The sequence below is a fragment of the Medicago sativa genome, chromosome 5 (genome assembly GCF_051527215.1).
Source record: "Medicago sativa cultivar Bolivia chromosome 5, Bolivia_mono, whole genome shotgun sequence".
NCBI lineage: Eukaryota > Viridiplantae > Streptophyta > Magnoliopsida > Fabales > Fabaceae > Medicago > Medicago sativa.
The window spans coordinates 55866366-55890074 of NC_140753.1; the positions used below are offsets into that span (position 1 = coordinate 55866366).

Consider the following 23709-nt stretch of genomic DNA (forward strand, 5'->3'; position numbering starts at 1 on the left):
GTCGATCATTGCGCCGGATATCATGTTTTTAAGTAAAAGTTATACTTTTGCTCCTTTTGCTTTAATCAAGACATAGAGAAAGGACTTGTTACGAAAGTTTGAAAAACTCAGTCATGCTCTTCACCTAAAGTATAGTAGGCCTCAACATGTCACAGAAAACCAATCTACATCAAATTCACACTTTCGGTTGTGGTAAGGGGGGTGTAGGGGTGGTAATATTCAACTCTTGAAGGAGTAGGATGAAAGAAAGCTAAAGGAGTTTTGAAGAGACTTTGAAACAACATATATAAATTGAAAAATAAAACAAAAAATAAAAACGTAAATATCATAAGAATCTGGGTTTGGTATGACGTAGTAGTCATTGTGAAAATATTTACTCTTCAATGCACATCACTGAATGAGACACATTTTCCTACCACTTTTTTGTCCTTTCTTTGCATTGTTTCGCAAGCAAAGAATAGCCAAATGCCACTCAACTACAAGAAGTGCAATGGGTGTGAAGTGAAATTAGACAACTATCACAATGAAGTTAGATTGACCCATTCACATTCCCTTTCAACAAATTACACTTGGACATGAGAATTTGTGTGTTTGAAGGACCACAGTTAGTTTATATTTAAATTTTTTACTCAACTTATTTTTTTGTTTCAGTGGTTTTGTCGAAGTTACAAATGTTAGTTTGAGAGATAACACTCCTCAATCAATTTTCTACCGTGAAAACAAACATATGCTTAGTCAGAATCATTCTAAAAAAAATAACACATGTGCAATATCTCATCTTGTTTAGGAATTGATTTTCATAATCCTTACACAAAACTACAATGATGTTTGACATAAGGAGGGGAAAAAGTCATTGTTCATACTTTCCACATTGAAAAAGAGTTCCATCTAGGTAAGTTAGGACTTTCAACCATTCAGCATACCAACTAGTTTTTTGGACCACATCACATGTACTATAACATATGAATTCTAAATCAAATTGAATTGAAGAAAAGGGAACAAGATTCATAAGTAGAAATGAGACAAGCATATTTACTAACTAAAACCTCACTTAAACAACTTCTACACTATAGATGTACCACTAACCCTCAAAAGTTTTGACATAATAACAAATTGGAAAATGCTAACAAGTGCCCTAAGGGCATTGTTTAAGCGTCTAAAAGTAGCAACTTTTGCATTGAAAATTGTGCGTTATGACTTTAACAAGGGTTTGACTTGTATTTTCAAGACATAATTTCTTCTTGTGGGTTCCTTAAACAATGCTCTTAGGGCACTTGTTAGCAACACCCTAACAAATTAGAGAGCAAGAAATCTCTCACCTCACATAGATTAATCTAGAAACAATAGCATTAAATTTGACCAACATATTTAATGTTGTACCTAACTTGACACTCTAAAGGCAGCTTTCACATACTATTGCTGCCAGCAAACCAAAGTAATCTTCAATCACTTATAAATTTTCTTACAAAGGCATCATAATTAATCTTCATGTCAAATAGCATTAAATATATGTGAAATGTCCAAATTACTCTATCAATACCATTGTTCCCAACAGTCTCATAAGGTCACTATTAATAGTGTAAACATTCATTTTGATAAATGTGTGAGACCCTATCACTACTATTTTAGAATATATCGAAATTACTAAAACATCCCTAAACATTTCTTTTATTAGTAGTTTAATCGCTCAAATAACATAAGACATATTCGAGTATTAAACTAACTAATAAAAGATACATTTAATGATCAAAGTGACTAACAAAATATACATTCAGAGACAATTATAAAAGCATCTTACATATTTAAGAATCTAAATGATTATTTACCTTTATTAGTACCATAGTCATAGAGGGCATTCTTGGATATTTAACTCCAAGACATACCAACCTTACTTCAAAAACAAGACCAAATATATAACAAAAATCATATAGTGTACAAGATATCAATTTGATAACCATGTCATAGAATGAAAAAAGGAGAGAAAATGTTGCAGGTAGAGAATGAGTTTGAGATCACAACATCTCCCAAAAAAAGACTTGAAGTTCACATGGCTAGAAATGAGTTACTACAGAAAGAAAACCAAGAACTTAAAGAAGAAGTATCACGTTTAAAATCACAGATAATTTCACTCAAAGCACACAATATGGAGAGAAAAACCATACTATGGAAAAAGATACAGAAACCCATAGATGATAACAATTCAGATTCACATCATCAACTTAAACCAGCACTTCAAGAAATCATGTGTGAAAAGAGTTCAGAAAATCAAGATTTTCAAGACTCATCAACTTCACCTAGAAAGGAAAAGCCATCAATAGTTCTGCCACCAACTCCTCCTCCAAAACCTGCTTCTACTCTTTTTTCTCCTTCACATAAAAATGAGAAGGGAATCAAAATGCATCCAACAGCAGCACCTCCACCACCTCCAACACCATCAAAATCGTCTATCGGTTTGAAAACAGTTCGCCGTGTGCCAGAAGTAATCGAATTGTATCGTTCGCTTACACGAAAAGATGCCAACATGGAAAACAAAACTCATCACAATGGAATTCCTGCAGTAGCATTCACCAGAAACATGATTGAGGAAATCGAAAATCGGTCAAAACATCTTTCAGCTGTAAGCTAGTTCCTAACTTGTCATATTTTTCTTCAAAATTTTCTAATGTTATATCTTTAGGCCTGTTTGGATAAACAGTTTAAAGTAATGCTTATAGCATAAGCGTTAATCATATAAATACTTATGTATAAACCATTTCTATAACAAAAGATTAAATAAAGTTAAATTATTTTCATATAGGTTATTAGCTGTTTTCGTAAGCGATTTTGGAGTGCCGTGGAAATAAGATGAAAATAACTTATAGTTTAACTTGTATGCACTGTCAGTGCAAAAGATTTACATTATCAGTAAATCACAACCATTGAAATAAATGATTTTAAAAGTAGTTACGAATAAAGTAAAATGTTTTTAATGATCTGACGACTATGATTGATCGACATTGTAACACATCTTTATACTGACAGTTTATACAAATTAAATCCATTAACTTATGGACATGTAATAAGATGTTTCCATAAGCTCTCCGAAATAATCTCATAAGTGCTTATCCCAATAGATTAGCTCAAACAATGAACACCCTTTTATTGATACTTGAACATTTTTTGACAGATAAAATCAGAAGTTCAAAGCCAAAAGGAATTCATCAGTTTCTTAATCAAACAAGTAGAATCAGCTTCATATGCAGATATATCTGAGGTGGAAACATTCATCAAATGGCTTGATGGAGAATTATCATCATTGGTAGATGAAAGATCAGTCCTAAAGCATTTTCCACAATGGCCAGAACAAAAAGTAGATGCATTAAGAGAAGCTTCATGTAACTATAGAGAACTGAAGAATCTTGAATCAGAAGTTTCATCATATGAGGATAATCCAAAAGACTCAATTTCTATGGCCTTGAAAAGGATACAAGCATTACAAGACAGGCGAGCATGTACAAAAATTGTAGAGTTGAGTTTAACTAAAGATTTTGAGCAATACTTAGAATTAATTGAAAGTTTTGCTTTTAAAATTTTGCAGGTTGGAGGGAAGTGTAAGTAGTAAAGAGAGGATAAGGGAGAGTTCAAGTAAGAAATATAGGAATTTTCATATCCCTTGGGAGTGGATGATGGACACTGGCCTTATTGGTCAGGTAAGAAATTCATAAGCTTGTTTATCCATTATAGATCACTATAAAACATCACCTTTTTATTAAACATTTAAAAAAAAGTTTGCATTTATGTGTGTCTAGTGCACTATGATATTATAACAAGATAATGAACCTTGTTTTGTCCTAAAGATTACGAAGAAATAAGTTGAATAGGTTAGTTTTGCTTAAACTCAAGCTTATGTGAAATCACAAAATATGATTTTTTTTTTTTTATATTGGGTCAAACTCATCCCTCGGTTAATAAGGTGAGAAGTGACACTCTTAAAAGATTATGTGGTTGTTTGGTTTGGTGGTGGGACCAAAATTATCACGTCCTAATGACCATTGACGTGATTTTTACGAAGCTGAGAGTAGTAGCTCCACAGAAAACGTATGAATATAGATGTACAAACACGAAAACAAACAAATGGTTTATCTCTTTTCAATGTGTGACTTGGTTTTTTTCAATACTCCATCACACCTAGTACTATTGGGCTAGGTGCATGGATAAATTGGTGGGTGACCAGAAATAATAGACTTTGATACTATATTAGATTTTTAGACGAGGTTAGAGGTCTTACATTTTCCGATATTATTTGTATTCTCTAGAGTATACAGTTGAACCAACAATCCATAAAATGAAAATAATCATGATGCATGACACAATTGAATGATTTTGTTTGATGGTTAATGTCACATAGTATAGATAGTATCACTACAGTGACATCAGAAGCATCTATACCTTTTATGATATAAATGTTTCAAAAGGGCATCTTATTATTTAGCATAAAAACCTATTGAAAGTCTTTATCATGTTAATAACTTGCAGATAAAGCTATGTTCACTAAAGCTAGCAAAGGAATTCATGAAACGAATAACTAAGGAAATTAAATCTCATGAAGCTTCTACTAAACTAAATAAGAAAATAAATGGCCGTGGAAATTACCATTTTGCCCTTATGAGGGGTATTTTGGTAAATTACAAAATGGGCTTCCCCTTGCCTATATATATATGTGAAAAGAAAAAGAAAAAAAAGGGGAGAGAGAAATGGGAACGGGAGAAAGAAGGGGGGACGAGAGAAGGAAAGCGGGAGAAGGGTCGCCGCCGTCGAGGACGAGAGAGAAAAGAGAGAGAGAAACGGGAACGAGAGAGAGAGACGGGGTCGAGGGAGAGAAAGAGAGGGAGGGAGTTCCGGAGAAGAAGTTGCCGGCGGTGGGAGGGAGTACCTGAGAAGAAGTCGCCGGCGGTGGGAGGGAGTACCGGAGAAGAATTCTCCGGCGGTGGGATTGGATTGAAGATGATCGGAAAAGTCCTCGCTGTCTCTGCCGTTGAACACACGGATCTTCATGGGAGGTATTGTTTCTTCCTCTTTTGTTCATCTGAGATCATGCATGTCTCTAAAAATGCTTTATTGAATCAGTTTTTGTTAATTTAGATGTGAATTTATGTTTTTTCTTTCAATCTGATGTTAAGGGTTTGTGTATCGCATTTTTTTTCTTCTTTTCTGGGTTAATTTTGGTTTTAATTATTAGGGTTATGTTTGATATGAATTTAATTTGAATAAAAAAGAGGTAATTTGCTAATGTTTGATGGCAGTTTGGATTGGTTTTTATGAGTTCTGGAAATTTTAATTTTTTGTGGGTTTGTTGCTGAGATTTGAAAATGGTGATTGACTGTGTTTGTTGTTGTTTTCTGAATTAGGGTATGCTTGAATTTTGGGTCTTTCTCAGATTCTTGAAAAAAAATGGAATTTTGTTGTCTTGGTTAAGGTCCTTTCATAATAATGTGTTTTTGCTGATATTGGTAATGTTATGTGATTTGGTTATGTTTATGATTGATAGGTTGGAGTGGACATTTTGTATCCAAGAGAAGGTACCATTTGTTATTTATGATTTGTTTATGATACGCTAATGAAGAATTCATGCATTTTTCATTATGCTGTTCTAGGTATTTTTGGGATTATGTAGAAAGGAAACAACTTAAATGGCCTGTGTCAAGTGAATGGTCTCCAGATGGGTGCTATTTGATGACAGCAAACACAACTCCAAGGCTTCAAGTTGATAATGGGTATGATCTACTCATTGCCTGAAAACTTTCAATCGTTTATCTTTATCCATGGGCACTCTGATTTTGTTGTTAAAATATGTATTAGATTTAAATTATGTTGAGAAAATATCTCTTGATTATGTTTGTTGTCTTTTCTCCCTGTAACCAAGGGATTTAACTTTAGATTTGATTGCAATCACTTGGTTTTATATAACTTGGCTGAGACTGAGAGTAATTTCTCTGAAGCAATTCAAATCATCTCATTTAACAATTATGAAAAGTGATTAATTTCTGTCCCTCAAAAATTCTCCCAATGATAAATGGTAATGTCTCAGGAATTCATGCTATAGAAATTTTTGTATAATATTATAGTGAGATCTTGATGCATTGAAAACCAACTCTAAATGATTGTTACTGTCAACTGGTTTCCATTATGCAGGATTTTGGGATTAAATATAACATGGAAAATAGTGGACCTGCACCAGAGGGAATTACCAACAAAATATATGAATACACAACAACAATCAAGGAGTATTTGACTGCTTCATATCTGCCAAATGTTCTGCTCACGACCTGGCTACATTAATTTATTTTCGCAGGTGGATATCACCATAGTAGGTGTCATAACGTTATAGTAGCCGAGAAGAACAAGGTACATTTGTTGTTGCTGTTATCATGTTTACTTTGTTCCATTTTTAAAGGTTGTGTTTCCTTAAGACATTGTATCACTAAATTTGTTTTGATGGAACTCTTTTTGTTGTTGTAGAACTTTGTTCCTGCAACAAGGGTGGAAAACATGCTCAGAAGCCTGCAGAACCTGAAGTTATTGTTACAAGGTGCTGATTCCTTAACTTTTGTTTTGAAAAGTTTGAGCTTTAGATAAAATAGTTGAAGAACTAAATGGCGGTTGTGAGTTTCTGTTTTATAGAAAGACTAATATGAGATGATGCCTTTTATTGTGTTTGCTCATGATGTTTAGCATTGTATTTTACCTTGTCTTTGTTACTTATGGTGGTTGTTTTGGTTTTGGTTCTAATAATGGCTAATGATTTGAGTCTGGTGTTACTTATGGGGGTTGTATGTTAATTTGTTGTTCTAATATGATTTGAGTCTGGTGTTACTTATGGTGGTCGTATGTTAATTTTTGGTTCTAATATGAGTTAATGCTTCAATTTTTCCAATCTTATTTCTTCCAGAATTAACTCATATGAGTTAGATTCAACTTTTCCATTGAATTTCGGAAACCATTTCGACTTTCACAGAGCCTTTACATGTCTGCATGAGTTTCAGATTATCCGCATTGTCATCGTCTTCAGGTATTTACTCAGTTACTCTACCCTAATGTCTTTTATTTTTTTATGTAGAAATTATCATTTTAAATATTGAAGTTTTATATGTTGAAAACTTATTGAAATCGAAGTCTTCAAATTTATGAGCAACAACTATAACTTTTTCAAAAAAGAAACTTAGAACAATAGCTAGCATATTCTTTGAATTCAATGTATTCAGATTTCTATCTTTATTCATAGGAAAACACAAAGAGGTTCAAGAAGAACATCACACGCAACAGAACCTCAGTTGATATTCTACACGGTTGTTTGAATTGTAAGGTTTTCTGATATTATATCTGCAAACATGGCTCTGCCTTAGGTTTATAAAATTATTTGAAATTGGATATATTTTAATAATGAAAGTGTTGAATTGAAGTATTTTGTCAAAGTGGGGCCATACAAATATAGATAGGTAAAGATGAGAGAGAGAGAGAGAGAGAGAGAGAGAGAGAGATTGTATGTCGCTATCTTGTGCGAAAAACAGTCTACTGCTTGATGGATGTGTGTTAATTTTGCATTTTCTTCTTCATTCCTCTTCACAAAATCTAGAGGTTTTTGAATTTACAATTTATAAATTGGCTATGGTGTTGATGTCCACCCCCTCTTCCTAACTGATTAGTATTTTCACTGGATGACAGAAAGTATCAGATTCTATTTATAATTCTGCTGAGCTTTTGCAAAGAAGAACGTCCTCTGATGCAGAGAGGGCATTGGAACATATTAATGAGGCGTTGATGATCAATATGCACTCTGAAAAATTGCTTGAAATGAAGCAGAAGCTCTTTAATGGTTGGTGCCTCTTCTTATATTATGCTGCAATTTCGTTAAAGTTTATATTATGTATGATAGAGCATGTTTCATTTTCAAGTTACAGTTTCTGTATTTTCTCTCAAATTCTCTGAATCTATTAATATAAAAAAAAAAACTTAAGCGTCAGCATAAGCCTTTTAGTGTAGTAATTTATGCCAATTGATTCGAGTTGGTTAACTTTTGTTTCAAATATCAGCTGAGTTCTGCTGAGAAGAATGATTGTCCAATTGCTGCTGGTTGCCAAGTGACATATATGGATATTTCAGAACTCTCAAAAGTTGTCTACTTCAAACTATGGAGGTGTTCAATGCTGCTTAAAGCCTACTTTCACCTAGGAAAGCTTGAAGAGGGTCTTTCTTTGCTGGAACAACAAGAAGAAAAGGTGTCTGTCATAAATAAGTAATCATTACTATCCTATAACCCATTCACACTTATTTTTGGCAATTCTGGGGGTTCCCCTTTAATGCTTTATACTCACTAAAACCTGCAAACAATTGAATACACAATTTGTTAAAAACTGTTTTTGTTCAATAAGCATAAATTTTCCATCATGACAAAGAAAGGGAAAAAGGAATTATCTACTAACTATTTATAAAAATTTTGTAGTATTGTTTTACAATTTTGCAAATAACACTTTATCGACCAAGAAAAGGCTATCTTTGAGAAAGTAAAACCTTCGATGTTTGTTTATATAAAATTCAAAATTTGATTGTAGGAATTTTGGATGATGCCATTTGGTTTCTCTACACGAGAGAAGAAGTGGTGTGAATTTGCAGAACCTGTTGACGGGGAATCAACTGAATTTTTGCGAATCTTTGCACTGAAGTATAACATGGTGATTATAAGCCCATTTCTTGAGAGGGATATGAACCACGGAGAGGTTATTTGGAACACTGCCGTTGTGATTGGGAATCACAGCAATATAATTGGGATACACAGGAAGGTAAATTCTCTAAACTTTCTACTTCCACTTCTAATGGAATAGACCGTCTTTCAGCTATCTAATAAACATACAAAATTTTGCACAACCATGTAACAAGAGTCGGAGACTTCACTGAGAGTGCATATTATATGGAAGGAAATACAGGTCACCCTGTATTTGAAACAGAATTTGGAAAGATTGACATTAATATATGTTATGGTAGGCACCATCCTTTAAACTGTTAAACTTTTGGCATGAATGGCGCCGAAATTGTTTTCAACCCTTGTGCCACTGTTGGTGAACTCACTGAAGCAATGTGGCCAATAGAGGTCAGTTGTTTTATATTGATGGAAAACATGTTAAACTCTTATCTGGTATTTCTTAATGTTTATAAATTATTCTAGCATAGATGTAGGCCGATATTCCATATTTCTCTAAACCGTCTTTGAAGTACTTGCTTCAATGTTGATTTGCTTTTCTAAAAAGGGACAAATTGAAGTGTATTGTTTTGAGTAAGTAAACTCATAAAAGCTATTAGAGGGATATGCTACTGTCATTAACTTGGTGGCATTTGGAATATGTTTGATTTGGTCAAATAAATTTAACAACACATGCTATGCCCATGTTTGATTAGTTTACAGTTATTTTTTTCTCTCCCATTAAGCCACTGTAAATTTTTTAAATACACTTCTGTCATTGCTATGACACTACTATGTAGCTCTACATTTTCTCTTAAATTTGTGTTCAATAACCGATCTGATGTTTTGGTCTTTGGTTCTGATATAGAGTTTGTGTACTGTGGCAGGTTAATCATGCCCTTTTGGAAGAAATACAGCAAATTAATCGCCGAATTATTGACACAGTAGTAGACATAAGTAATTGTTGATTCAACTACAGCTGCTGCTGCTGCTGAGTGGGTTCATGGGACCATTGTCAAATGTTCTTTCATTCCTGTGTCTCTCAGCCCATCTTTAAAATCTCAATATGCTTCACTACAGGTATGGACTCCCAGATTTTGCAACTGATTTTTTTTTTTTTATAGCTTTTATTAGCCTTAATTGTGTTTTATCACCTTACAGTCACCTATTCAGCCTCTGCGCTTGCTGGTTCCTTCAAACTATCCTAATTCTTCTCCCATATTCATAGACAAGTTTCCAGTTGAATCCCGGTGAGATAATGGAACATTTTAGCCCCCACATGCTTTAATTTTGCTAATTTCGGATCTGAAATGTTTTGTATTTTCTCTTCCAAATAGTGGCAGTCTACACAATGCATGTATCACTTTTCACCCTTATCTTTAAATTTTGCTGCGAATTGTTTCTAATGCATAGTGTTATTATATACGTTATGGCAGTAAGGGGAATGAGGATCTTTCAGAGAAAGCAAAAGTGAAGCTTAGCATGTCCTTATGTAATTTCTCACAACCTATGTCCCTTAAGGATATAGCAAAGACTTGTGATCCTACTGCTCGCGGTGTTATTTCCGAGTATGCACAACAATTTGATGGAGGAACATTCAGCTCTAAGTATGGAGAATGGCAGGAGTTCACATCTTGGGAAGATTTGTTAGCTGCATAATGAATTATTCTTAAATAGTGGCAAACATTATATGAAGACCTTTTTAATTTTGGCCTAGGAGGTTTCAAACATTATTATATTTTAACTAGCAACAAACCTGTTGTTTATTCAATAATAGCAAATTAGAATCCTCTCCATTTCTTAAACGAAATAGAGAACTCCATTTATAAAGTCACATGAGTAATATGCATCTCTTTACATTATTTTTGGATGAAAATTAAGGTTTGGGACATAGTACAATTGCATAGTTTCATCTATGTTTTGCGCCTATAGTACAATTGCATAGTTTCATCTATGTTTTGCGCCTATCTAATGATCTCATTACAGATGACAAATGACAAAGATGACACTAAGAATTTGCTGAGTTAATAGTTTAAGGGGATTGATCTGCATATTTCTGAAATTAGGCAATTGTGCGTAGTTTCTATCTACAGTTACATTGCATTCATTCATGAATTTACTGAACTCATAATGAGTCTGATCATGTTGCACATATGCATGTTTGAACATAATCTTTTGAAGAAAGATGGCTTATACTAAAATTCAAGTCTATATTTTATCTGTTACCAATAGAATTTACCATGTCAGTTGAGCCAATATTTTTGAGTATTTCAATTGTGTTACAACTTCTTTCAAATTAGTACGCTATATAATTGATCTATTCTGAAAGTTTATTGTTCATGTCTAGAGAATTGATACATCAGGTTGATTTCATAGCAGAAAAATTGATCACAATGAAATATAGAGAACCAAATTAGTACAATGCAGTGAATTGTGTTAAGAGTTTTTTTTTTCTTCAAATTAGTAGAGTTTGGTTTGGTGCTATATCATTGATCCCACAAAATAAATTAGCAAAAAAACGTTAAATATAAAATAGAGATTGTCAATTTCATTGGATAATGAAAATGGAACACATGAAGCTATTAGAGGAAGTAGAAGCATACATGAAGTGAAATGGGACTCATCATCAAAAATAAATGGCCGTGGAAATTACCATTTTGCCCTTATGAGGGGTATTTTGGTAAATTACAAAATGGGCTTCCCCTTGCCTATATATATATGTGAAAAGAAAAAGAAAAAAAAGGGGAGAGAGAAATGGGAACGGGAGAAAGAAGGGGGGACGAGAGAAGGAAAGCGGGAGAAGGGTCGCCGCCGTCGAGGACGAGAGAGAAAAGAGAGAGAGAAACGGGAACGAGAGAGAGAGACGGGGTCGAGGGAGAGAAAGAGAGGGAGGGAGTTCCGGAGAAGAAGTTGCCGGCGGTGGGAGGGAGTACCTGAGAAGAAGTCGCCGGCGGTGGGAGGGAGTACCGGAGAAGAATTCTCCGGCGGTGGGATTGGATTGAAGATGATCGGAAAAGTCCTCGCTGTCTCTGCCGTTGAACACACGGATCTTCATGGGAGGTATTGTTTCTTCCTCTTTTGTTCATCTGAGATCATGCATGTCTCTAAAAATGCTTTATTGAATCAGTTTTTGTTAATTTAGATGTGAATTTATGTTTTTTCTTTCAATCTGATGTTAAGGGTTTGTGTATCGCATTTTTTTTCTTCTTTTCTGGGTTAATTTTGGTTTTAATTATTAGGGTTATGTTTGATATGAATTTAATTTGAATAAAAAAGAGGTAATTTGCTAATGTTTGATGGCAGTTTGGATTGGTTTTTATGAGTTCTGGAAATTTTAATTTTTTGTGGGTTTGTTGCTGAGATTTGAAAATGGTGATTGACTGTGTTTGTTGTTGTTTTCTGAATTAGGGTATGCTTGAATTTTGGGTCTTTCTCAGATTCTTGAAAAAAAATGGAATTTTGTTGTCTTGGTTAAGGTCCTTTCATAATAATGTGTTTTTGCTGATATTGGTAATGTTATGTGATTTGGTTATGTTTATGATTGATAGGTTGGAGTGGACATTTTGTATCCAAGAGAAGGTACCATTTGTTATTTATGATTTGTTTATGATACGCTAATGAAGAATTCATGCATTTTTCATTATGCTGTTCTAGGTATTTTTGGGATTATGTAGAAAGGAAACAACTTAAATGGCCTGTGTCAAGTGAATGGTCTCCAGATGGGTGCTATTTGATGACAGCAAACACAACTCCAAGGCTTCAAGTTGATAATGGGTATGATCTACTCATTGCCTGAAAACTTTCAATCGTTTATCTTTATCCATGGGCACTCTGATTTTGTTGTTAAAATATGTATTAGATTTAAATTATGTTGAGAAAATATCTCTTGATTATGTTTGTTGTCTTTTCTCCCTGTAACCAAGGGATTTAACTTTAGATTTGATTGCAATCACTTGGTTTTATATAACTTGGCTGAGACTGAGAGTAATTTCTCTGAAGCAATTCAAATCATCTCATTTAACAATTATGAAAAGTGATTAATTTCTGTCCCTCAAAAATTCTCCCAATGATAAATGGTAATGTCTCAGGAATTCATGCTATAGAAATTTTTGTATAATATTATAGTGAGATCTTGATGCATTGAAAACCAACTCTAAATGATTGTTACTGTCAACTGGTTTCCATTATGCAGGATTTTGGGATTAAATATAACATGGAAAATAGTGGACCTGCACCAGAGGGAATTACCAACAAAATATATGAATACACAACAACAATCAAGGAGTATTTGACTGCTTCATATCTGCCAAATGTTCTGCTCACGACCTGGCTACATTAATTTATTTTCGCAGGTGGATATCACCATAGTAGGTGTCATAACGTTATAGTAGCCGAGAAGAACAAGGTACATTTGTTGTTGCTGTTATCATGTTTACTTTGTTCCATTTTTAAAGGTTGTGTTTCCTTAAGACATTGTATCACTAAATTTGTTTTGATGGAACTCTTTTTGTTGTTGTAGAACTTTGTTCCTGCAACAAGGGTGGAAAACATGCTCAGAAGCCTGCAGAACCTGAAGTTATTGTTACAAGGTGCTGATTCCTTAACTTTTGTTTTGAAAAGTTTGAGCTTTAGATAAAATAGTTGAAGAACTAAATGGCGGTTGTGAGTTTCTGTTTTATAGAAAGACTAATATGAGATGATGCCTTTTATTGTGTTTGCTCATGATGTTTAGCATTGTATTTTACCTTGTCTTTGTTACTTATGGTGGTTGTTTTGGTTTTGGTTCTAATAATGGCTAATGATTTGAGTCTGGTGTTACTTATGGGGGTTGTATGTTAATTTGTTGTTCTAATATGATTTGAGTCTGGTGTTACTTATGGTGGTCGTATGTTAATTTTTGGTTCTAATATGAGTTAATGCTTCAATTTTTCCAATCTTATTTCTTCCAGAATTAACTCATATGAGTTAGATTCAACTTTTCCATTGAATTTCGGAAACCATTTCGACTTTCACAGAGCCTTTACATGTCTGCATGAGTTTCAGATTATCCGCATTGTCATCGTCTTCAGGTATTTACTCAGTTACTCTACCCTAATGTCTTTTATTTTTTTATGTAGAAATTATCATTTTAAATATTGAAGTTTTATATGTTGAAAACTTATTGAAATCGAAGTCTTCAAATTTATGAGCAACAACTATAACTTTTTCAAAAAAGAAACTTAGAACAATAGCTAGCATATTCTTTGAATTCAATGTATTCAGATTTCTATCTTTATTCATAGGAAAACACAAAGAGGTTCAAGAAGAACATCACACGCAACAGAACCTCAGTTGATATTCTACACGGTTGTTTGAATTGTAAGGTTTTCTGATATTATATCTGCAAACATGGCTCTGCCTTAGGTTTATAAAATTATTTGAAATTGGATATATTTTAATAATGAAAGTGTTGAATTGAAGTATTTTGTCAAAGTGGGGCCATACAAATATAGATAGGTAAAGATGAGAGAGAGAGAGAGAGAGAGAGAGAGAGAGAGAGAGAGAGATTGTATGTCGCTATCTTGTGCGAAAAACAGTCTACTGCTTGATGGATGTGTGTTAATTTTGCATTTTCTTCTTCATTCCTCTTCACAAAATCTAGAGGTTTTTGAATTTACAATTTATAAATTGGCTATGGTGTTGATGTCCACCCCCTCTTCCTAACTGATTAGTATTTTCACTGGATGACAGAAAGTATCAGATTCTATTTATAATTCTGCTGAGCTTTTGCAAAGAAGAACGTCCTCTGATGCAGAGAGGGCATTGGAACATATTAATGAGGCGTTGATGATCAATATGCACTCTGAAAAATTGCTTGAAATGAAGCAGAAGCTCTTTAATGGTTGGTGCCTCTTCTTATATTATGCTGCAATTTCGTTAAAGTTTATATTATGTATGATAGAGCATGTTTCATTTTCAAGTTACAGTTTCTGTATTTTCTCTCAAATTCTCTGAATCTATTAATATAAAAAAAAAACTTAAGCGTCAGCATAAGCCTTTTAGTGTAGTAATTTATGCCAATTGATTCGAGTTGGTTAACTTTTGTTTCAAATATCAGCTGAGTTCTGCTGAGAAGAATGATTGTCCAATTGCTGCTGGTTGCCAAGTGACATATATGGATATTTCAGAACTCTCAAAAGTTGTCTACTTCAAACTATGGAGGTGTTCAATGCTGCTTAAAGCCTACTTTCACCTAGGAAAGCTTGAAGAGGGTCTTTCTTTGCTGGAACAACAAGAAGAAAAGGTGTCTGTCATAAATAAGTAATCATTACTATCCTATAACCCATTCACACTTATTTTTGGCAATTCTGGGGGTTCCCCTTTAATGCTTTATACTCACTAAAACCTGCAAACAATTGAATACACAATTTGTTAAAAACTGTTTTTGTTCAATAAGCATAAATTTTCCATCATGACAAAGAAAGGGAAAAAGGAATTATCTACTAACCATTTATAAAAATTTTGTAGTATTGTTTTACAATTTTGCAAATAACACTTTATCGACCAAGAAAAGGCTATCTTTGAGAAAGTAAAACCTTCGATGTTTGTTTATATAAAATTCAAAATTTGATTGTAGGAATTTTGGATGATGCCATTTGGTTTCTCTACACGAGAGAAGAAGTGGTGTGAATTTGCAGAACCTGTTGACGGGGAATCAACTGAATTTTTGCAAATCTTTGCACTGAAGTATAACATGGTGATTATAAGCCCATTTCTTGAGAGGGATATGAACCACGGAGAGGTTATTTGGAACACTGCCGTTGTGATTGGGAATCACAGCAATATAATTGGGATACACAGGAAGGTAAATTCTCTAAACTTTCTACTTCCACTTCTAATGGAATAGACCGTCTTTCAGCTATCTAATAAACATACAAAATTTTGCACAACCATGTAACAAGAGTCGGAGACTTCACTGAGAGTGCATATTATATGGAAGGAAATACAGGTCACCCTGTATTTGAAACAGAATTTGGAAAGATTGACATTAATATATGTTATGGTAGGCACCATCCTTTAAACTGTTAAACTTTTGGCATGAATGGCGCCGAAATTGTTTTCAACCCTTGTGCCACTGTTGGTGAACTCACTGAAGCAATGTGGCCAATAGAGGTCAGTTGTTTTATATTGATGGAAAACATGTTAAACTCTTATCTGGTATTTCTTAATGTTTATAAATTATTCTAGCATAGATGTAGGCCGATATTCCATATTTCTCTAAACCGTCTTTGAAGTACTTGCTTCAATGTTGATTTGCTTTTCTAAAAAGGGACAAATTGAAGTGTATTGTTTTGAGTAAGTAAACTCATAAAAGCTATTAGAGGGATATGCTACTGTCATTAACTTGGTGGCATTTGGAATATGTTTGATTTGGTCAAATAAATTTAACAACACATGCTATGCCCATGTTTGATTAGTTTACAGTTATTTTTTTCTCTCCCATTAAGCCACTGTAAATTTTTTAAATACACTTCTGTCATTGCTATGACACTACTATGTAGCTCTACATTTTCTCTTAAATTTGTGTTCAATAACCGATCTGATGTTTTGGTCTTTGGTTCTGATATAGAGTTTGTGTACTGTGGCAGGTTAATCATGCCCTTTTGGAAGAAATACAGCAAATTAATCGCCGAATTATTGACACAGTAGTAGACATAAGTAATTGTTGATTCAACTACAGCTGCTGCTGCTGCTGAGTGGGTTCATGGGACCATTGTCAAATGTTCTTTCATTCCTGTGTCTCTCAGCCCATCTTTAAAATCTCAATATGCTTCACTACAGGTATGGACTCCCAGATTTTGCAACTGATTTTTTTTTTTTTTTATAGCTTTTATTAGCCTTAATTGTGTTTTATCACCTTACAGTCACCTATTCAGCCTCTGCGCTTGCTGGTTCCTTCAAACTATCCTAATTCTTCTCCCATATTCATAGACAAGTTTCCAGTTGAATCCCGGTGAGATAATGGAACATTTTAGCCCCCACATGCTTTAATTTTGCTAATTTCGGATCTGAAATGTTTTGTATTTTCTCTTCCAAATAGTGGCAGTCTACACAATGCATGTATCACTTTTCACCCTTATCTTTAAATTTTGCTGCGAATTGTTTCTAATGCATAGTGTTATTATATACGTTATGGCAGTAAGGGGAATGAGGATCTTTCAGAGAAAGCAAAAGTGAAGCTTAGCATGTCCTTATGTAATTTCTCACAACCTATGTCCCTTAAGGATATAGCAAAGACTTGTGATCCTACTGCTCGCGGTGTTATTTCCGAGTATGCACAACAATTTGATGGAGGAACATTCAGCTCTAAGTATGGAGAATGGCAGGAGTTCACATCTTGGGAAGATTTGTTAGCTGCATAATGAATTATTCTTAAATAGTGGCAAACATTATATGAAGACCTTTTTAATTTTGGCCTAGGAGGTTTCAAACATTATTATATTTTAACTAGCAACAAACCTGTTGTTTATTCAATAATAGCAAATTAGAATCCTCTCCATTTCTTAAACGAAATAGAGAACTCCATTTATAAAGTCACATGAGTAATATGCATCTCTTTACATTATTTTTGGATGAAAATTAAGGTTTGGGACATAGTACAATTGCATAGTTTCATCTATGTTTTGCGCCTATAGTACAATTGCATAGTTTCATCTATGTTTTGCGCCTATCTAATGATCTCATTACAGATGACAAATGACAAAGATGACACTAAGAATTTGCTGAGTTAATAGTTTAAGGGGATTGATCTGCATATTTCTGAAATTAGGCAATTGTGCGTAGTTTCTATCTACAGTTACATTGCATTCATTCATGAATTTACTGAACTCATAATGAGTCTGATCATGTTGCACATATGCATGTTTGAACATAATCTTTTGAAGAAAGATGGCTTATACTAAAATTCAAGTCTATATTTTATCTGTTACCAATAGAATTTACCATGTCAGTTGAGCCAATATTTTTGAGTATTTCAATTGTGTTACAACTTCTTTCAAATTAGTACGCTATATAATTGATCTATTCTGAAAGTTTATTGTTCATGTCTAGAGAATTGATACATCAGGTTGATTTCATAGCAGAAAAATTGATCACAATGAAATATAGAGAACCAAATTAGTACAATGCAGTGAATTGTGTTAAGAGTTTTTTTTTTCTTCAAATTAGTAGAGTTTGGTTTGGTGCTATATCATTGATCCCACAAAATAAATTAGCAAAAAAACGTTAAATATAAAATAGAGATTGTCAATTTCATTGGATAATGAAAATGGAACACATGAAGCTATTAGAGGAAGTAGAAGCATACATGAAGTGAAATGGGACTCATCATCAAATCTAAAAGTAAAGTAGACAATGTTGCATTAGAATCTCTATCGATCTTGTGCGTGTTAATGTTATTAGTTTTCCCTTTCGCATGTGCACAGTGTACTTGACTCTTTATTTTATGCCATTTTTTATAGTACTTGAACAAATAGAGTTGCATCATCATTCGTATATAACAAAGTCTTTCGAAATCTTGTGCAATATCCATTAATTTGGTCATTTTTCTTTTGGAACAATTTTTTACAAGATACGTTATTCAACAGCTTCTGGTCAAAGTTCATTCCATTCAATTTTATGCCTTAAAAAAAAGTACTTTTTTTAGTAAGTACTTAATTAATATTGTGTTTGGCCTAACTTCTCCTTAAAAATGTAGAGAAGTTTGAAACAGTCGGGTCAAACGATACCTTAATCTCCCACAACGGCAATGTAGAAGCAACTAAATTTGGGAGAAAAAATTGAAAAATAGTTAAAAATATAAAAATTGGAAAATAATTAAAAGTTATTAAAAATATAAAAATTAGAAAATAATTAAAATAATTGGTTAGGGGCAAAAATGGAAATTCGTAGGCAATTGGTTTTAAAAAAAACAATATATATATATAGGGCATTTCAAGTGAGAGGAGTGGTTATTATGAGAGATGAGAGGACTTAATAATAACCATTGAATCTAAACTAATCATGTTACTTCATCAATAGCTATGCAGTCAATTAAAACAAAAAACACAGCTCTTCATCTTTCCTCTGCACACGCTTCTCAATGCAACTTGTACAGAACCCTTTAGCTGGCGATGGCGATGGCAATGCTTACTGCTTTTGTTAGAAGATTTCTATGGCCACCTAAATCATACATACCCCAATTGAATGTTTTTTTCTATTTTCCATTTTCGTGACCCGTTTGAGGGGTAACCTTGGCGCAACTGGTAAAGTTGTTGTCATGTGACTGTAAGGTTACAGGTTCAAGTCCTGGAAACAACCTCTTGTGTAAAAACAGGGTAAGGCTGCATACAATACACCAAATGGTGGGACCCCTTCCCGGACCCTGCGTATGCGGGAGCTTCAGTGCACCGGGTTGCCCTTGCCATTTTCGTGACCTGTTTCTTATCAGCTTGTGATTATTTGTTAGTCTTCTACAAAATTACTCTAACTAATTGGAATTTCTCTCCCAAAGCTATCATAATATTTCTTTTCTTTGACAAAATCTTATTACGTTTTCTTTCTATTGAACCTAAATTAAGGGAGAGGAAAGAAAGGAACAGAAGAACGTTGAAGAGATCCTTTCTATAGAGAGAAAAATCAAGGAAGAACAATACATAGAAGAAGTAAAAAGAGCAGTCACTTATGGCTTATGCAATAGAAAGAGAACGGGATAAGGGAAATGGAGAAAGCCACACAAGGAGGGTTGTGCTGATTCAGGGCGCACCATAAATATTTAAAGAAAAATTAAATCACAACCGTTAATTAAGATCCAATGGTTATTATTAAGTCCTCTCATCTCTCATAATAACACTCCTCTCATTTGATATGATCTATATATATATATATATATATATATATATATATAAGTATAATTTTTTTAGGCATCTAGATCTTTTTTGAAGAAAAGACATCTACATTTTTACTTTTAATTAAAATCAAAATTTTATAAAAATAATCATACGCATTATGCAACGCCAAAAAAAATTATACGTAGTAGCGTAACATAAAAACAGACACACATAAAGTATTACTCTAAACGCTAATGTGTGTGTGTGTGTGTGTGTGTGAGGTTGAAGAAAGAAAATAAAAATATTTGGTATCATTAAATGACAGCGTGAATAAAAATATTTGTGAGGTTGTGATGATTAAACGATATTGAAATTAAATATATAAGTGATAAAAAGATAATAAAATTCCTTTGAAAAGAAGGTAATAAAATTAAATGGGACCTCCTTAAATAAAATTAAATGGAACGGTTCAAAAAAAAAATTAAATGAAAGAAAAAAATATTGAAATTTAATATTAACAAATAAAAGAAAAGGTTCCCAACGTGAATTGAAGAGAGATACTTGTGAAATAAATTATCGAGAAGTAGTTTTCTGAAGTAACATTCAACAACTTTTGGCCAAAGCTCATTCCATTCAATTTTATGCATTAAAAAAAGTACTTTTTTTAGTAAGTACTTAATTGATATTGTATTTGGCCTAACTTCTCCTTAAAAATGTAGAGAAATTGAAAGAAAAAAACCCGGGTCAAACAGTATCTTACTCGCCCACAACGGCAGTGTAGAAGCAACTGAATTTGGGAGAAAAAATTGAAAAATAGTTAAAAAAAATTAAAAATATATAAAATTGGAAAATAGTTAAAATAAATTGGTGAGGTAGCACTCAACCAAGCAACACTAAAAAAATTATATGCATTAGTGTAACAAAAAAACAGATAGACGGACATAAAATATTACTCTAAACGTTAATGTGTGTGTATATGTTCGCGAGGTTTAAGAAAGGAAATAAAAATATATGTGATCATTAAATGACAGCGTGAATAAAAATACTTGTGAGGTTGTGATGATTAAACGATATTGAAATTAAATATATAAGTGATAAAAAGATAATAAAATTTCTTTGAAAAAAAGATAAAATTAAATGGAACCTCCTTAAAAAATTAAATGGAAGAGTTAAAAAAAATAAAGTTAAATGGAAGAAAAAACATATTGAAATATAATATTAAAAAATAAAAAAAAGGTTCCCAGCGTGAGTTGAAAAGAGATGCTTGTGAAATAAATTGTCGAGAAGTAGTTTTTTAAAGTAACATTCAACAGCTTCTGTCATCCCAAAATGTTTAGCATAGAACACATTCACATTTTACCAGCATATATCAACACACAACACATTCACATCCCAGGATGCTGAAACAATAAATCTTAAGGTCAATTAGTTTTAAACTGTAAGTGTTCAATTTTTTCTGTGAATGGATCATTTCATTTGCTGAATTTCTAATATTTATCCCTAGGGAGATTGTCTAAGTTCTATAACAAGTTTGGCTAATCTGAAAAAAAAAATGGAACAATTATAAGTTGATAGCAATGAATTTAAAGAAATCAATTTGAACTTAAATGAAGAAACTGAAAACAAATCATGCAAAATCAATTTGTCAAGAATATGTGTAGCAATACCACAACTTAAAATATGAAGTGTGTCTTTGGTTGGTAAAGTGACAAACATATAGGGCAGAGATATTAAAAATTTGGTAAAATGATGCATTGAAAAATAAATAGAATTGGTTGTTGCAACAATTAGGACCAAGAAATGAGACTGTGCTGATAAAATCAACAAATAGGACTAAATTTATTCCAGTGATTTACATTCTGGTCTGTTTAAGGCATTGTTTATGTTTTAATCAATACTGTTACTCATGCACAAGAAGCTAAGAACATAAAATGAAGAGGGAAGAAGGATCGACTCTCCTTCCAGCACCACATCTACCATGTTTTCCTATGAACTTACTTCTGTCATAACATTACCTTATTCAGTAATGATGGTAAAGTCGCAAAGAGCTAGCTGAATCTTTGACAACCAAAACCAAGAGATTGTGGAATCAATTTCTAATCCTCGATGTGAAATTGAAGTTGAATCATCTCCTACTCACAATAGTGGCAGAAACTCGATTGTGGGAGACATATATTGTACTAATAATTAAGTTATTCAATGTTTGCCACAATCTGACCTACTTCCCGAATATGTTACACCCTCATAATGGCTACTGTAACTGGAGTAAATTGTAGTGAAATAGTTCCAATGAAAACCAAACTTTCATTAATATTTTGATAAAGGTTTATAATATTTGTGCAATATTCGTTCATTTGCTCATTTTTTCTTTGGAACAATTTTTTTTTTGCAATGGTTTCGTTTTTGGTAGACCTATCTAAGATTTGATATGTTATGGATCATGGTTTTTTATATTTATATGCATGTAATATCTAAATTTCGAATCAGTTTACTTTTAAGCGTATTAACAAATATGCGTTTGCCAACAAAATTATCCGAAAAAAGCAATCCACCCCGTGCGAAGCACGGGTTTGTAACTAGTTGCATGAAGATAATAATAACCTGTTATTACAAGGAGTTAAGTTTGCATTCAGAGTACATCAGGTACAATAACACTCCTCAGAACTTTCTGAATTTGACATTTACCTTTTTATCCAACTCATCACACATCAAGACATTCAGTTTGCAGGTGGCTTTGATCCTGACACCACACAAACATTTCTAGAATTGAAGAAAGTTGGTTGTGCTATACCAAGCAATAGTAACATCATCATCAATCCTCTTAAACATGTTAAAGTTTGTCAGAAATATGTATCTTAACATAAATTAATGTTTTTGCCATAATTATTATTTGCTATTCACACATCAGCAGCAGAGTTTTCAAAGATGTATATGCTTTTCTATTTATGTAATTTCTAAAATTTATTAATTAAGTGACATTAATGGTCACTTTACAACCTAAAAAGATAATTGAACTACGTCTTTTGAAGTTACATATATAGTCTAAAATCTAAATTCATACCTCGTATGTTTATGTAATTTTTAAGTGAATTGTGTCATAAATTATATGGTTAAGTAAGTAAATGGTCCTTACAAATATCTAGAATTTTGTTTTTAATCTCTACAAATAAAAATCACACTTTTTAGTCCTTGTAACATTTTTTTTAGCATTTTAGGAACCAAAAATACAGACGGAAATTTTTTACAATTACCGTAAAAATGTTGATGGAAAATTTTACAAGGACTAAAAATATTGACGGAAAATTGTATAAGACTAAACACTGCGATTTTTTTATAGGGACTTAAACGAAAATTTGAATATTTATCGAGATCATTTACTGATTAACCCTAAATTATATATCCAAATTACGTTAGTACATTTTGGTAGATGGTCGTAATTAGAATCTTCATGTTACTCTGTCAAAAAAAAGAGTATTCGTGTTACAAATCAAAAAGCATAGTTTGAAACATCAACCATAGTGATTGGCTACTCTTTATTCTTGAAGAATTCTTGATGTTATTTTTCTAGAGATATAGCATTGCTCTGTTTGTTTTTAAAAGAAAAAACGACAACAACTTAAGGAAATAATAATAATTTTTTTTTCCAACATCAAATAACAGTGGTTTACTTTATAAAATAAAACCTTTAATTAACTTGAAATATTATAGTCCACAAGTCCCAACTCAACTAGCAAAATGTCGAAATTGTTATTTTGAACGTCGTGGTATGGGTTCGAACTCTGACACTTCATTTGTATGTATGAGTATATAATGACTTTATCATTTCATCTATCTATAAAAATAAAATAAAAAACTTAATGACTAGAAAAGTTACGGAAAAATTTAACCATAAATAAACAACTGAAATATATAACTATATGTATCAAATATTACAACCACATAGCAAAGTATTGGATCTTAAATAAAATATAAAAGTAGCAACAAATATGTACCTATAGACTTTTCAATAGCCTAAAGGTTGTACAGTCGTGGGTAACACCGAGAGCTAATACCCCTCGTCATGTTGTATATGTATACCAAATTACATACATGAATATCAACAATAATTTAATGATTAATTATTAAACTTTAATATTTAAGTGGTTAAGC

The 23709-nt window shown here is 32.7% G+C and overlaps 2 protein-coding genes and 2 long non-coding RNA genes across 62 annotated transcripts; 3 read left to right on the forward strand and 1 right to left on the reverse strand.

The window, feature by feature from the left end:
• Positions 1 to 1892: 1892 nt before the first annotated feature.
• LOC146923254 (uncharacterized) lies at positions 1893 to 22285 on the reverse strand. Its single transcript, XR_015012847.1, has 2 exons — positions 22162 to 22285; positions 1893 to 2552 (listed from the first exon to the last, which is right to left on the reverse strand). It is a non-coding gene; the product is annotated as an uncharacterized LOC146923254 (long non-coding RNA).
• On the forward strand, positions 1967 to 10589 carry LOC146923255 (CHUP1-like protein). Of its 40 annotated transcripts, none has more exons than XR_015012826.1 (17): positions 1967 to 2617; positions 3167 to 3483; positions 3578 to 3689; positions 4516 to 5039; positions 5528 to 5558; positions 5634 to 5753; positions 6172 to 6384; positions 6499 to 6568; positions 6929 to 7048; positions 7262 to 7337; positions 7702 to 7852; positions 8070 to 8272; positions 8589 to 8816; positions 9019 to 9124; positions 9601 to 9793; positions 9875 to 9963; positions 10150 to 10589. XR_015012826.1 is itself a non-coding variant. In XM_085715938.1 (8 exons), exons 1-7 carry the CDS (start codon positions 1967 to 1969, stop codon positions 6618 to 6620), a joined length of 1779 nt encoding a protein of 592 aa, XP_085572064.1. In that variant the 3' UTR covers positions 6621 to 6641; positions 6929 to 7049. The 40 variants fall into 40 exon arrangements, 1 of the variants encoding a protein (XP_085572064.1); XR_015012825.1 differs by having other exon boundaries at positions 8070 to 8255; positions 8914 to 9124; XR_015012829.1 differs by having other exon boundaries at positions 8070 to 8255.
• Positions 11455 to 17286, forward strand: LOC146923256 (beta-ureidopropionase-like). 20 transcript variants are annotated; one of them, XM_085715945.1, is made up of 14 exons: positions 11455 to 11773; positions 12262 to 12292; positions 12368 to 12487; positions 12906 to 13118; positions 13233 to 13302; positions 13663 to 13782; positions 13996 to 14071; positions 14444 to 14594; positions 14811 to 14996; positions 15330 to 15557; positions 15655 to 15865; positions 16342 to 16534; positions 16618 to 16706; positions 16893 to 17286. In XM_085715945.1, exons 8-11 carry the CDS (start codon positions 14592 to 14594, stop codon positions 15670 to 15672), a joined length of 435 nt encoding a protein of 144 aa, XP_085572071.1. In that variant the 5' UTR covers positions 11455 to 11773; positions 12262 to 12292; positions 12368 to 12487; positions 12906 to 13118; positions 13233 to 13302; positions 13663 to 13782; positions 13996 to 14071; positions 14444 to 14591; the 3' UTR covers positions 15673 to 15865; positions 16342 to 16534; positions 16618 to 16706; positions 16893 to 17286. The 20 variants fall into 16 exon arrangements, 19 of the variants coding, with proteins under 19 accessions (XP_085572072.1, XP_085572074.1, XP_085572071.1 ...); XM_085715944.1 differs by having other exon boundaries at positions 15760 to 15865; XM_085715946.1 differs by having other exon boundaries at positions 14811 to 15013.
• On the forward strand, positions 22141 to 22592 carry LOC146923257 (uncharacterized). The gene is made up of 2 exons (XR_015012846.1): positions 22141 to 22203; positions 22282 to 22592. It is a non-coding gene; the product is annotated as an uncharacterized LOC146923257 (long non-coding RNA).
• Positions 22593 to 23709: the final 1117 nt, after the last annotated feature.